This window comes from Ammospiza nelsoni, chromosome 5 (assembly GCF_027579445.1).
Source record: "Ammospiza nelsoni isolate bAmmNel1 chromosome 5, bAmmNel1.pri, whole genome shotgun sequence".
Classification (NCBI taxonomy): domain Eukaryota; kingdom Metazoa; phylum Chordata; class Aves; order Passeriformes; family Passerellidae; genus Ammospiza; species Ammospiza nelsoni.
Genome location: NC_080637.1, coordinates 60,771,622 through 60,787,442, shown reverse-complemented (window position 1 = coordinate 60,787,442; position 15,821 = coordinate 60,771,622). Strand labels below are relative to the sequence as shown.

At 43.2% G+C, this 15,821-nt stretch overlaps 1 protein-coding gene across 3 annotated transcripts in view; it reads left to right on the top strand.

Annotated features, from left to right (window-relative positions):
- The first annotated feature begins 3,869 nt into the window (after positions 1-3,869).
- The window catches only part of TRIM24 (tripartite motif containing 24), a 54,889-nt gene continuing 42,937 nt past the window's right edge, over positions 3,870-15,821 (top strand). For all 3 annotated transcript variants that reach the window (XM_059473039.1, XM_059473038.1, XM_059473040.1), the window contains exon 1: positions 3,870-4,269. In XM_059473039.1, coding sequence (XP_059329022.1) covers positions 3,870-4,269 — 400 coding nt within the window. The remainder of the gene's footprint in view (positions 4,270-15,821) is intronic.

Sequence of the window (15,821 nt, the reverse complement as noted above, 5' to 3'; positions counted from 1 at the left end):
GCAAAGCCCCATGGTTTTTAGTCTATAAAAAAAACTTTGGAAAGAGACTGTTCAGTGTCACATGGCTGTTTTAAGAAGAGGAAATGCACATGCTGATGTTTAGCGGTAATATGGGAAGATTTGCATCTGTTGCATTTGCAAGGCCAAGTGACTTCCACTAGATAACATCTGTTGCATTTGCAAGGCCAAGTGACTACTAGAAAATCTAGAAATACAAGAAAGAGACAAACTGAACCAGGGACAAAAGGAGGAAATTAGAGCCAGCAAGTAAATTCTAAGTGCAAGGAACTTCTAGTTATGAGATCTCCATTGAGAAGTTCTTCAGTGCAGCTGGCAGCCATTTCTTTTTGCAGCTGAAGTTTCTGAATGATAACTTTTTGTGGAGTATATCACAGGAATGTGGATTGCAAAGGGCAAAAATCTAGACTGCAGCCACAAAGTGTATATCTGAACAGAAGGCAAAATGCTTCTGGAATTTGGAAAGGGAAGAGAGAAGCAGCCTCAGCTTCTGGATGTTTCCTAGCTAGTCATCTTGATTTCCAGCCATCAGCTTGTCACCATTGTCATTCTTTCTTCATTGGTTTGACTCATTCCAGTGAAACACTGGAGAACCCAACAAGTCGTCTTCTATCAGAAACTGGACAAAACCATCAGCTGTTTTCAGACAAAAGTGAGTACAGCACATATTGCCCTGGTGTGGGTTTGTCTACATGACCTTTTCCAAAAGCCCCAAGCCACCTCTGCCAGTGTTCCCTGAGGGCCAGGTGTGGTGTAGCTGTGGCCAAAAGCTGTGCACCCAGGTCAGTGTAACGGGATGCCACTTCTTTCACTGATTGTTGTCACACTTTGCCTGAACAATGTGGTTATTTAAAAAGCTTTAAACAACCACAAAGGCTTTTTTCCTTGCTCCCTTGTCCACATGCACTGAATGGTTCCTTATCTCAGGGTGGTTTTTTCTGTTCCTCCATGCCCTTTTTGTTTCTGTCCCAAGTACTCCTAATATGATGCCATAGCTAACAGGAAGGCTCTACATTCAAATTCAAATTATGCAAGTTCAAACTTTCATTTTAAATCAGATGCTGTTCAGATGCCGTGCAACTACAGATTTTACAGCACAGTTTGAGCGAGCTTTGCAAACATCCCAAGCAAACAAACTTTGCAGGAAACATAATCCTATTATTTTACTAATCTTTGGGACACTGCCTCACAGGGATCATCATTTGCAACAAAGCATCTACTCAGTTCATTCACAGGGGGATCTTTGTACCATTACACAGTATTGCTATTTTCCTATGCTGACATCTGTTAGAGTAATAGTTCATACTAGTTACAAGAACTACCTAGTTTGATGATCTTATGACTTGCTATTACTCCCCACAAATGTATTTTTTACTGAGTTTCTGATCATGTTTGCTCTCAATAATAATCAATTATTCTTCAGTAATTGCCTGTTCCTCAACAGACTCTTTCTAATGTCGTTTTTGCTAATTTTCACCTTGCAGAACCTGTACCATCCTCCTTAACTTTAATTCCAGAACCCATTTCATCATTCACGGCATGCTCTCAGCCTGCAAGCTCCTGTCACAATGGATTGTTAGCACATCATTATCGGGTGTTGGATAACCAAACCCATGGGGGGGAGGAAAAAGGACTACAGGACTCTCCTACCACTTGGTGACTCCTAGTAAAGGGACAGAGGCAGTGGACTGGGAGGCAGGAGGTGTACTTCAGGAGAGTGCTTCTGGAGGCATTTTTCCCTTATGTGTTGGCAGGTCAGGAGTTGAGAATGTATGGCTTGTCCCTTCCATTGATATTCTTAGTCAGAGAATGGCATTTACCTCTTAACAATTCCTCATTGTAAAGCCAAATCCGTTCCTCCTCCCCAAAACAACCTGTGGTATTGTTCTCCTGTTACCATGATAAATTATGCATGTTAGACACGCTGAATCATGACAATGCTCCTGTGCACAGTCGTTCCTTGTGCTGAGAAATTAGTATTTTGCCATGTACGGCTTTATTATGGTCCTCTTTATTATGGGACTGATGGTAGGGTCTTGGAGAAATTGCTAGGAAGTGGGGAGTATACGAGCTGCTCTGGGAATTTAGGCACAGACATCCGGTTGGATCTGGTTTATGGTAGATCTATCAACGAACATGCTAGATCTAACTTTGTGTCTTCATACATACATCATAGAAGCTCACAGAATCACAGAAGAACAGTTTGGGTTGGAAAAGACTTTAACTGTTATCTGCTTCCACCCCACCCTACCATGGGCCTACACCAGGTTGCTCAACGTCCTGTCCTCATAGATAACACAGAGAAGAGAAATTTTCAGTTCTCCTGAAGTTGCTGGATAGAGCTTAAAGACCAACTAACAAAAATGATAAAAGAATGTAAAAGTGTGCACACAGGATGATAAATGTAGCTGGAACCAGTAGATAAACAGATAATGAGGACTATAGTGGCTTTTTGGGCCAAGTTATGTAAAAAGAAGCAACAGCGCATGCCCTAAGAGAAGTTCAAGGAAATGTCATCTGTAATATGGGGGGCACTTGGTGAGTACAACCACCAAAGACCCCTTCAGACAACCCTCTAGGGACATTAAAAGACTTCCTGTAGGAGGCAGCTGCATGCAAATTAGTTCTACGAAAAGTGATGTTTATGTATCAGCCAGAAGTACGCTGTAATCAATATGTATGATTATGATGGAATAAATACCTTGTTCTACCTTCTGGCCATGCATCAGATAAACAGAGATATCCTTCTGATGTGTCCAGCACTGTAATAAAGAATGCCTGCTGTCTGATACTCAAAATTGTGTTAGAAAGTTTTGTTGTCTGATTTCAGTATTGGTCCAACATTGCCTTGAACACTTCCAGGGTTGAGGCATCCACAATTCTCTGGGTCGCCTGCTCCAATGTCTCACCAGCTCAATTCTTAAGGCCTTTGAATCAATAAAATGTTGTGTCTAAACAAGAATCGTACTTTTCCATTGTATCTTTTTAATCGTACCAATCACCAATTAGCTTCAGTCAGGTAACGTGGCTGCATGTGGTGGTATTGCTGTGATTCACCAAGCCAACAGAACTCACAAACTCTCACTGCACACAGGGCAGGGAGAAGGGTGACCTCTTTTAACACCCTGTCCAAGGGACAAAGACCTCTCACAGAATCACAGATCGGGTCAGGTTGGAAGGGACCACAGTGTGCCACCTTGCCCAAGCTCCCTTCTCCAGCATGGTCATTCCAGAGCGCATGGCACAGGACTGTGTCCAGACGGTTCTTGAGCATCTCCAGTGAGGGAGATTCCACACCCTCTCTGGGCAACCTGTGTCAGAGCATGGCCACCCACACAGTAAAGTTTTCCTCATATTCAAGAGAAACTTCCCGTCCTTCCTCTCACCCGGACCGAGCCGGGCACGCACCCAGCTGAGCGGGAGCGGTCACTGGTGCCGGGGACGGGGCGGGGCTCCCGGGACGGGGCGGGGCTTCCGGGACGGGGCGGGGCTCCCGGGACAGGGCGGGGCTCCCGGGACAGGGCGGGGCTCCCGGGACAGGGCGGGGCTCCCGGGGCGGGGCTCCCGGGACGGGGCGGGGCTCCGCGGCGGCCGGGCCGGTTCCCGCGGGGCGGGCGGGGCAGCGCTCCCCTCACGTCGCGGGGGCGGGGGCGCGGTCCCGGCGGGGCGGGGCGCTGGGCGGGGCGGGCTGCGGGCGGCCGTTGGCGGCGCGGCGCGGCGGGGCAGCCGCTGTCGGGGCGGGCGCACGAACACCCGCGGGGCGGGGGCCGGTAGGCGGCGGCGGCGCGGGCGGGAAGCGGCGGGGCTGCCCCGCCTCCCTTCGGCTCTCCGGCGGCGGCCGGCGTAGGACAATGGAAGAGGCGGCAGCGGCGTTAGCAGCTGCAGCAGCGGCGGCGGCGGCGGGGGGGCCGTGCCCGGCGGACCGACCGGGGGCAGCGGCGGCGGCGGCGCTGAGCGGGGAGAACGAGGCCGAGAGCCGGCAGGGCCCGGCGGAGCGCGACGGGGACGCGGCGCCGCTCAACCTGTTGGACACTTGCGGCGTGTGCGGGCAGCCTATCCAGAGCCGGCGGCCCAAGCTGCTGCCCTGCCTGCACTCGGTGTGCCAGCGCTGCCTGCCGCCGCCGGACCGGTACCTCATGCTGCCCCCCGTCCTGACCTCCGCGGCCGCCGCCGCCCTCAAGGAGCCGCCGCCGGCTGCGCCTCCCTCCTCGCCCGTCTCTTCGCAAGCCTCACCGCTGCACTGCACGCCCAGTAAGTGCCCCTTCTTTCCCGTACTCCCTTTGCCCCTGCCTGGGGGTGCTGCCCCCTCCAGCCCGGAGGCCCGTGGGCCGCGTTGGGGGCACGGGGAGCTGTCGGGACCGGGTGCCGTGGGCGGGTGCGGGTGCCCGGCCGCGGAGCTGCCGGGGCACGGAGCTGTCGGGACGGGAGCTGCTCGCCAGCGCCAAGGCTGGCGGCGGGGTTGTGCTTCGGCTCGGTTTGTTTTAATGGTTATTTTTTAAATTTCCCACCTCGGAGGGAAGGCAGAACTAGCGTGCTTTGCCAGGACCTCTCTCTGTGTGCGGGTGGAGAGGGGCGGTGAGAGCCGGCCTCCCGCTCCGGGCCGCGGGAGCGGGGCCGGGCAGCCGTTATCGGGGAGCCGGGAGGCTTTGGCCCCTGACCGGCGGAAAACCTGAACGGGCTGATAGCAGGGCACAGAGACGTAGCGAGAGCACGGACTGTGTATCAGCAGTGCTTGCAGCGCGGCCGGAGGGGAGTCCTGCAGGTGTCATCCGCCGCGCCTGGGCGGGGACCGGGGCGGCCCAGCAATAATCGCACTCGTCCGGGCCATGGGCAGCCTGCGTGGCTCTGCTGAGGCATTCATGCACCACTTACTCGCTAATTACCGCGCCGGAGGAAGAATGCCGCGAGGAAGTTTTGTTCAGCTCATGCACTGACACAGTAGCCGCTGTCAGTGTGTTTGAAAAGTACATGTCGCTGTAGAAGGTGTGGAATAAACGCCTTCCGTTTGAAACTGCTTTCCTAATGTTTTTGGGTTTTTTTTTCCCCTAGCCCCCTTACGCTAGGTCTAATGGATCACTTGATTTTGTTAAAGGCAAAATAGATCACTTGGTTTTGTTTTCGTCTGAGGAAAAAGTGCAAACAAACATCCTGTAGTGGAAGCTGATTGAGGTCTTGGTAAAACTTGTATAGGAAAAAGGAAGTGTGATGGAAGTTGAGCTAATCCGTAGGTATTAGTGGAGGTTGTACTTGCTGGAATGTGTAGCAAGGGCTCAAGTGATAAATAAGTAGCTCCAGGTTGACATTCTTAAGTCCTTTAAGTGGACTTAGGAAAACTTGACCATCCTGCCAGAGTTCTGATCAAAGATTACCACTTTATATAATAAAGTGTTTGCAGCAATTCGTAAAGGAGACACCCCTCTTCAGAGAGGGAAATATTTGGAACAGCTAGAGATTTGCCTCAGAATATCTGAGAAACTCGCAAGTATGGTAACAGGATATGCTGAACTCTTCATCTATGTGAATGCCTGTGTTAGTATATTCACTCAGTCATAATTTTTGCATGTAAAGTCTGTCGTAGTCAGACTGCCTAATCAAAGGTTACAGAGTGGGAAAATCTGTAGGACCCGAAGCTTATATACTTAAGCTTGATTGATTCAGGACGTGTTATTGCTCATACATCTATGAGTAGAAATGGGAAATTACGCATGGGAGGAACAGAAAACATGGACTCTGGAGTATGATGAGATATTTCAAGATGAGATACTTGGAAATAGGAAAGAGGGCATAGATACAAGCTCAGGAGTTTGCAAGGTAGTGTAAGAGGCAATACCATCATTGTCTTCTGAGATTGGAAGTCATGAACTTCCAATTCATTCCCAGATGTTGTATATAAATATAGTAGAAACAGGGATCTGTAGCTGAATGAGAAATGAGGTGCATCATAAGAATGAAAAGATTAGTGCTGTTCAGACATCTGCTTGATAATGAATCACAGCAACAGTGAGCTTGTGGCTCTGTCCCTCGTTTTGATTGTGAGTTGGTTCTGTATGAATGATTTCACAGTACATACTCCTCCTCATTCTACAGATTTGCAGACATACTGTATTTTTGGTGACAATTATTTTTATCCTGTTGACTTTTCTCCCAAGCTACTTTTATGCTTCCATACTAGAGTTCATTGTCCAGTTGGAAGAAGAAACTCAAACTCACCTTGAGGCATTTTCTATACCTTTACTTGTCCTGTGCTTGTCCTTGTTAAAATGACAGGGACTGTATATTAGCTATCTATGGCCAAACTTGGTGAAGTGCATTGTCTACTTTGTTTTCCAACTGGTACAAAAAAACCTGTGAATTTGAAGTTAGGATTAGGAAAATATCCACCTGTTATCACCCAAAACTGATTATATAGAGGAAATTTGTTACAAGTAGAGGAGTTCTTAAATTCTCACAAGAAGGACCAAAGTGGTGCAAAACTGTCTCTTCTGGTAATATGTTGTACAAAATGCTTAGGAGGAATGACATAAAGAAATGAATGGAAGAGTATAATCTTAGAAAGCTGGATAACAAATGACTCTTCTAATGTAAATTATGAAATTACTGTGACTAAACTGAAGAAAGGAAGCTGTTTGTGCTGGAAGGAATGTCCTGAGTAAGGAACAAAATAGAATTGCAAATTTTGAAGATGTCCTGAGAGATAAGCAGACAGGCTGCTTATGCACCTATGCTGAGCACTTGAGTTGCACAAAAAGGAGCCTGAAGAAAGATTGGTACAATGGAGTCTGTCTTGAGCAAAAGACAGGATGTGATTTGAAAAGTGCTTCACCAAACCAGCCTTGTGTGTTGTATGGACACTGAAATTAGCTGAGATACACGCAGCTGAAGAGGTTGAGCTTCAAGTATAATCTGGAGAGACTTTTTGTCTCCATCAAACTGTTTCCAAGAAGAAACATTTGTTCACTTTAGTGGAATAAAGTGTGCCTTCAACTTCCAGCATACAGACGAGTTTATTTGTTGGCTCTCGTTCTGTGAAGATTCTAACAACTAATTAAGGAGCTGTGAAAGAAAGACTTCAAGCTTAAAGTGAATTAAGAGTTTAGGAGCTGCTCACTTGAATCCAAGATTCAGTATGGATGACAGCAGACAAGTGGCAAGACATACAGAGGAGTTTCATGTGATAAATGTTAACTATTATTCCTCTTGCAAAGGCAAACTGGTGGAGAGGCCAGTTGGTATGGATGAATTCTATACTGCCACAAGCACTCAGTTTTAAAGTAGAATAACTTCTATAGAAAAGAAAACCTGGAGTTTCTGATTTCTCTACCGTTCCTGAAGTTGGAGGTGTTAAAGAATCATCAGTGTGTCAGACACCAGTGCTTTTAGCACTGGAGAGTTCACTGCTTTCTGAATGTTCAGCAGTAGTTTATTTGCTGTAGGTGATAATTTTGGTGTTGACTGCCAAAAAATGGTTTGTCAGACAGAACATTATGGACAGCAGGGAGTGCTGCAAGAGCAGTTCTGTAAATGTGACACTGGCTTGCGAGCAAGTGTCTACAGCCGCCTCTACTAACTATTTGGCTAAGTTCATATGGGTTTTCTTTTAGTTTCTCAAATGACCATTCTTTACTGTCTAGTTGTGGGTTACAACTGGAGCATACACAAAAATGCTGCTATTAGAAGTCTGCAGTTTGCCCAGATTTTGTCTGGGCTGCACTTCAGTGAGTAACCTGTAAGAGTGGTGTTTGTAACATGCAGAGCCTCATAGAACTCTTCTGGAATTTTCAAATGTGATATAGGTACGTGAAAGCTGCAAAGTTAGAGATTGAAATTCAGTCCCTTCTCAAAACTTTTAAAGTTGCAAGTAGCCTTGTTTGTTCTTTGTCATAAATCTGTACATGAAATGGACTTGGAACTGGTGTGGGGGAAATACTTGTGAATGGAGTGTCATAGCAAAGTTTTATGCAGCTATCATAATGAAATCTTACTAGTGCCCATGCCAAAATAGTAAAGGGAAGTATTTTTTTTCTGTAACTCGTCTATAGCAAACCTGCTAGCAAACAAATTTAAATGAAGCTGTTAGAAGCATTTAATATTTGGACAATCCCACTATCTAAATTCTTGGGGAGTGTCTGCACTAACATTTTAAATATATTCAATACATGCTGTTAAATAAGGCAAAAATACTTCAGAGTTACTAAACAAGGATTCAGAGGTGTTCCTGTTTCAGGTTATTATTTTCCAGAGATATTTACTTGGCAATACAGTTTGAAGTTCTCTAATGATGCAGTGAAGACCTTACCCTTGACATCCCCTCAGATATGTGTGTGGCATCTGCTTTTCTATGATGTCCCACAGGCAGTCCTTTTACAGATAGGCTCAAATGCTTTCAGCTTCTCATCTGATCTTTACATCTGGACTTTATGGTGTCATTGCTTCATTTGACCTTGAAAATACAGCTTTTGACATCAACTTAAATTTTTTACTTGTTTCTTACCTCCTTACTTGTTACTTACCTCCTTTAGTTGGATAATTATTGGGATCCTTATTAGTTAGTTTCAAGGATATAATAGCTTCATTTGAGGTTTCTTGTGGTGAAGTTCAATTTTTCTTCCATGTCTTGGTAGTGTAAGAAGACTTTAAATTCTTTTTCTAAATCTGCTGCTACAAATTATCATTTCCATTTAGTCCTTGATATTGCCACTTGCTCCAAGTGGCTTTTCTCCGTCTTTGCCATTACAAAGAGCCCATATTTTGTTTGTGTGGCTATACACTCACACTTTCACAGGCATGGTTGCATCATCTTGTTTCTGTTTTGGTGCATCAAGAAGTAAATTTTTTAATCTCCAACATAAGGAGATTTTGGAGTGCTAATATTTTGAAGTGTTATATTTTATATATATGTTGGTATTTTGTATGTTATAGGAATACATATAGGAAAGACATGTCTAGTGTTCATTCTGTTTTGGATTTGTGCTTATTTTGATTTGAAAATTCCCAGAGCCCCAGATATTGCATATGTGAAATGAATTTAGCACTGTTACAGGTGAAATACAATGTTATTGTTTTGGTAGCCCGTAACGTTTTTAACCTCTTGGTTAAAAAAACAACTAGTAGAAGCTTAAAATATTAATATAAATATTAATGGAGAAAGTTCTTATTTTTCTAGTTGTAGTACCCTTCTTTTGGAGACAAGTATGCTCTCGAGATATATATCATGGGATATGATGCTTACTGAACAAGTGTAATTTGAAGTAGGGATATATTTGCCAAAAGTTACTGCTTTCTCTTCTACCAGGAATTCCATAAAAATCTGGAAGCATGCCTGTACAGCCTTTATTAAGGCAGGCAACTGCATGTTGTGGAAATTAGCTTGAATCATGCTTGCCCTGATATATGATTAATGTAAGTATGTAATAGATGTTCATTGTTTTATGTATGCAGAGTAGTATTTCTAGGCTAGTTTGGGTGCATTTATGTTCTTGCTTCTTTCACCCATAGAAAGTGGGAGATTGAAAAACTGAAGCCATCAGGAACATCAGATGAGTGGTAAAACAGCTGCAGTTGCCAAGCTCGTTCCAGTTGGAAGCCTGAGAGAAATTAGGCTGTACAAGTTATCAAAATAGGTGTATCATTGTGTGAAACTTCTTTTCAGACAAAGATTTCTATCCTCAGAGGCCAACCTAGCTCTGTTTCAATACAAAATCAGCTAATTATGTCTCTGGTAAGCAACTAGTTTTAGCACTGGAAAGGAATTGTAAATCATAAGGTGAAAGGATCATAAAGAAAGCAAATATACTAATGTATTAAAAATTCTCAGGTGTGTCTAACTGAAAATGAATTGGGTTGTTTTAATGCTTATAGTAGGGATATCTCTTAAGAAAATATCTTGTCTGAAGAGCAAGGGAAAATAGTGGTGCATATGTTCATGAAGAGGCAAGTGGAAGAATGTTTTTGTGGGCTGGTTTATTCCTAGGAAAAATGTTCTGAAGAACTACTCAGTTATGCAGCAGATCTGCTGAATTCCATGAGTGCTACAAAGTGACCACATTCTCTCAACTTCACCCAGTTTGGTAAATCTGAGAAAGAAATTTTGTTGCAACTCTTGATTCTGAATGTAGTATTGTTAAAGAAACTTGTCTTTTGTACAGGTAAATCTTTATGCCAGTATTGCGTGTGTTTGCTGAGGTGCTGTAGGAGGAATTTCCATATTATTTAGTGGAATTTCCCAGTAACAGTGAACTTGCAAAGCTGGTATTTTGCCTGTTGCACCTGATCTAAAAACAAGCCAGGGGAATACCAAAAGGAACTTTAGGTGAATTCTAAATAGGACTGTATTTCAGGATGAGTAAGAGACTAGATTAAAAAATCCATTATTTCTGAAATTGGAAATTCAGGCTTTTAAAAGGTTTTTGCAGCAAAATTATATACTTTAATACAGTAGTACAGTGGTTTGACCTTGGATGGATGCCAGATGCCCACCAATTGGCAAATTTAAAAGGACACAGAAAAAATTGTTTCATAAAAAATTGATGCTTTTAAATTGATGCAATGGTGATGCTTTTAAAATTTACCTCAGCAATTAGGTAGCCATGGAGTTGTGTATGTTTAAAGTAGGTGCTTGCAGTTCAAATGTGCTTTGAAGGCATCAGTGCCATAGTTGAACTGACCAAATCTATTTTTTCACCTGCTGGCCAGAGGGTATGTGTAAAACTCTTTCTTTGCCTTCAAAGAAAGGATGAAACAGTTGCGTAAAGTAAGTAAGAAAATGACACATTTTTTACCAGGAAACAGTCTTGTAAAATCAGCTATGAAACTGAAGGTTGAACCCAGGAATGTCCCTAATTAGTTGATACTGTGTCTCCAGTGATTCAAGGAAATGCTTATCTGAAGCTTTTATGTGGGACAAAATTGCACATTACCTTACATACATTACTAACGTGATAGAGGACTGATGTGAAACAAGGTTTCTAGTTATTTTTGAAGTTTATCGGTGGGCTATGGGAAAAAGATGACAGTAAGCAAGGCTCAGCTCTTTGAACTGCACTCATGGGTTTTGAGGGCCCTTGTTTGTAACGTGGATTTGGGTCATGGAGACATCCTCATTTCAAAAAAGAAATCTGGTGCTAAATCCTGTGTAAATGGGAGTACATGGACAGGGGAGCTGAGCCATTTGCCTTCTGAATGCAGAAAGATTTCTGCTTCTGATTAATAACTAAGTTGCCACAGGCAACTTTCTATTAAAATGGAGAGTTTCCCTTTCAACTGTAGTCCCTCAAGTGAATATAGTTCGAATTTGAATAAAATAAGACTGTAGTGCAAATACCCTTTGAACTAAAATGATTGCCTAATTTGAAAAGTGACTGCATAATTTTCCCAGTGGGCTAACACATCTGTCTGGACTGTAGCTCATAAAAAAGAAACAGGGCTATTTTAACATAGATGCTGACTTGGAAACCCCCCCTGTATTTTCTAGGATGCCTACATGAGGTCAGAAAGCATTTAATAAAACTTACTTGATTGGCTTCATTTGTTTGAGTGTGGTCAGGGATGTGTGGAGCTGAAGTTTGCTGAACTAATGCTCTGATCCAGCCCTCACACAAGTTCATGTTGTGAACCTGCAGTGCCAGGGTGCTTGTAACACTGATGCTCTTAGGGAGGGAATGCTGGCAGCTGCACAGGGAATGAGTAGGTGGAAAGGAAGAGGGAGAGAGCTGCAGCACTGCTGGGACTGGAGAATGAGACATTTTAAAGTGGGAGCAAGGTTCTAATTTTAAATGCAAGGTGCAGTGCCTTGACAAAACAGCCCAGCACCAACAAGTCTGTTACTAGAAATAAGCAGTATGCAAAATTGTCCTGAACAGCAGAAGTGTGAATTGAAACACATTTTTTTTTCAATCATGGACTTTGCTTTAAAATGAGTAAAGTAGTTGCTGAAATAATGTAGGAGTGTCAATTACATGCCCTTGTCACCAGTTGGTTTAGGAAGGGGTAGCAGCTTTGAATCTTCTTTGCCTTTGGAAAAACTTTGGTGATTTGTAACTATTGTTTTCAACAGTTTTCAAGTAAAAGTTGGAATTCATAGCATTGCCCAGCTGACAGTAGAACAGAAAACCATTTTAGTCTGATGGTAGTGGAACAGAACAGCACAGCCTTGCAGGAATAGGTAAAGGATGTAACTTAGGCAAACAGAAGTCATGCAAAAGGCAAGTGGGATGCCAGCTCAGCTCTGCAAGGCTGACAAAGCAGAAGTTACAGAAAACAATGATATTGTGCTTACTCAAAAGTGGAGGTCTGTGGCTGCATTTCTCTTCACAGAGAAAAGCAAGGCACAACTTCCCAAGGATATTTCTGGGATCCACCGTGCTCAGCCTTGGCTTTGGCTGCAAACTCCGCCGAGTCGCAGGGTCTTGGTTCTTCAGCCCAGGCTACAGCCAATGTTGGATTCACCACTTACAGTGAAAACAGGGCAGCCCTGATGAAGGGGAGAGAATGATGAGGAGGACTCCATGGCTATCAGAAGGCTAATTAATTACTTTATTGTACTATATTATCCTGTACTATGTTACACTACATCTAAACTGAAGCTGCAGAAGCACTCAACTCAACTGCATGGAATCTCATGAGTGTCAGCCAACAGTCCTGACACATACACATGTATTCAGTTGGTCAATGAATCAAAACACTCACAACAGAATCCCATCAAGCAAATTCCTTCAGGTAAATAGTCTTCCTCCATGCATTCCACTTGTTCCAAAGCACAGGGGCACAGTTAATGAGATAAGAATTGTTTTTCCTTTCTCTGAGGTTCAGAGAATGGGAATCCCAGAAATATCCTTGGGAAGTTGTGCCTTGCTTTTCTCTGTGAAGAGAAATGTGGCCACAGGGGTCGAGGAACAGCCACCTCAAAAGGACACTGAACATTGAGGGCCACTGAAAAAGAGCCCCAAAGAACCCTGTAAGGACTCCCAATAAGGGGTGTGACTGTGTCAAATAAAGTAATACATAAACATCAAGTAAGGGGGGATAGCTAATGAATATGCCACCAGTGTGTATGATGAGAACCTGTTGGCTCAGGGAACTTGCTTGGAGGAAGGATCCTCCAAGGGACCAGTGCACTGCAGTAAAGAGTGCCTGCTTTGTAATACTTAAAACTTGTTGAATAGTTTCTATCTGGCTGGTTTCAGTATCACAGCCCCAAAGCGATAAATTACGGTAGCAGGCAACTCATCAGTTGGACACAGACAAAGACAATCTGTTTAGCAGACAAGCTTTGTTGAATGAATGTAGAGCTGTAAAATGATGGGTAGTGTCCCATAGCAGGACCTCAGAAATGGCTGGGAACTTTGAAACTCTGAGGGTATTGTATGTCTGGATTATATTTATCTCTTCTGTGTGTTTACAGATTCCTACCTTTTCTTGCTTAAGCAGTTGGTTTTCAGCACTCAATAGTTCTGTTCCTTATTTGCTTTTGTCTTGTTTAGGGGCCTTTCACACATTAGCAGCTATTGTTCTCACTTGTTTTAGCTTATGGGCTGGTTGTTGAGCTTACTAACTACAGACTGCTTGACCTTCAATTGTTCAGTTTTATCTTCCCTTTGGGAGTAGGGACCGTGAGGGTATAACCCACTGGTTAGCATATATTGGAAATCACTAAACTTAGAGTACTTAGATTGTTTAGTTTAATCAACTGTTAAAGGAACTTCATCTCCTTTAGAAGTTCTAAACTTTTCTTCAGTCCCTTCTCTGTGCAAGAAATTCAAAGAGCTCATGTGTTAAATGTTGTCTGAGTAAGTATTACCTCAAAACAGATACATAGAATTCTTTCCTTGGGTAAGCATAGCTGGTGTTCAGATAGAGCTGCTAGCATCTCTGGACTCCCATACAGATAAACTTTCTTCAAATATTGCACTCCAAGTTGTTAAATAGAATGTTTATTTTCTGCTTCATAGCAAAGGCAGAGTCCAGTCTTGTGAAAGAGTGTTCAGAAGTTTCTGGAATGGAACATGCGGGAAGACCTGTGGTCTTCCTTCATCTAACAGTGAATTTTAAACAAAAAACCAAAAGAAAATACTCTTTATGTTTGTCGTAACTCCTATCTGTACCAAAACAATGACTTGCAAGTATTGCTTCTATCACTCAGTAAACAAGTATTTGATATATAGACTGTTGGCACAGGCACCTTCAATAAAATTGTGTGCATCTTGATGGATTGTGCAGGGAGACAGCACTCTTGCCTTTTGCTTTTCAGAAATGGCCTTATAGCTGGACTAGATACAAGTTAGAAGCAAAGCCATGATTTGTGGTGGCTCATGTGTCTTCTAGATTATTATCACAGCCATTGACACTCAACAGGGCCAAGGAGCTCTCCTCAAAAGAATGATTTTAGAAGCTGTTTTGGCAAAATGAAGATGACTTTGTTTATGGGTATCCCAAATGGATATCCATAAACCAGCTCTTCCACCCTTTGTGCAAGAGCTGAATGTAGTCTGGATTCTTTAAGAAGCTAAATGCTAATCTTACATCTTTTAAAAGTCCATTTGGCAACAGCATTATTGTATTGTTTTCCAATCTGATTGTATTGTGTGGGCTTTTTTCCTTTTCCCTGCTCCCAGTTCCATTGAGATGAGGTCAGATTTAAAATGGTTTCTTTGGCTGCCTTTTTTAACTGATCTAAATTTTTGAGAATATAGTGTAGGTGTTGTAAGCTGCAGGATGTCTGGCTTCAAACTTTTGCCAGAATCACTGTTGTTCTGGCTTAAAGTTGTGGCTGCTTGGTTTTGCTTTTCATTTGTCATTATGCCGGACAAGTAGATAAGGAACCACAATGCCATGGTGGAACCCTTGTGATTATTCCTTAAAAATAAAGAAGGAATAGAAGTACAGCCCTAGTTCATTCCCAAGCTGCTGTTGGATGCCAAGTGTAGTATTTCCACAACTTCATTATCAATCCTTTGAGGCAGTGTGGTGCAAGAAGGTGGAAAGAGATTGAGTGAGTGAAGAACAGAAGATCTATAAATGGCACTTATGAGGACCAGTTTTGGTAGAAGATGAATTTTCTTAGTTCTTGTTCTTTGTTCTTTGTGCCAAGAGTGTCATGCTGGGAGAGCTCCTTTGAATGAGTTCTTTAGTTCTGAGAAAGTGGAGGAAACCATAGGAATGCTAGTTTGCTTCAGTGGATGTGGATGTTCATTCACATCAGCCAACAGGCTCTGGCTCATGGCTCAGTTACCTACTGCAGGTTACAACAACAGAAGGAGATACACCATGGGAGCATAAGCACTATCACTGCTGGCTCTGTAACCTGCTGTTTTCTGGAAGCTGTAGGGCAGCTGATAGAAATCCCTGTTGTTCTTATTTGATCCTTTAGTTCATCTCTTCAACCCAGAAGGAATATGTTTTTTTAGTTACATTCAGTAATTTTCATATTAATACAGTGTCAGAGGAGATGATAACGCTGCTTCTTAATTAATGCTGGTTCTTGCCTGCTTCCATGTGTGAATCTCACAATGCATATATTGCTCCAGCTTGGTACTCTTAAAGCTGTGTGGGAGCTGGGAAAAGCTGGGCACCTTGCTTTTTGAACCCTTACAGTGGTGCTGTGGCATATTGGACACATGTAAGAGAAGAATATAAAGTGAGCTGGCTTTTTATTCCTGACCATCCACATCCAAAAGTGCAATCCCTGTAAGCTACAGTATACTTGGAGGATGTTCTTCTCTTTTAATGACTAGTTTTAGAATATCAGAGGAATTTTTGCAATTGAAGTGGATGCCCAGTAGTGGATAAGAGTACTATATAATTACTGG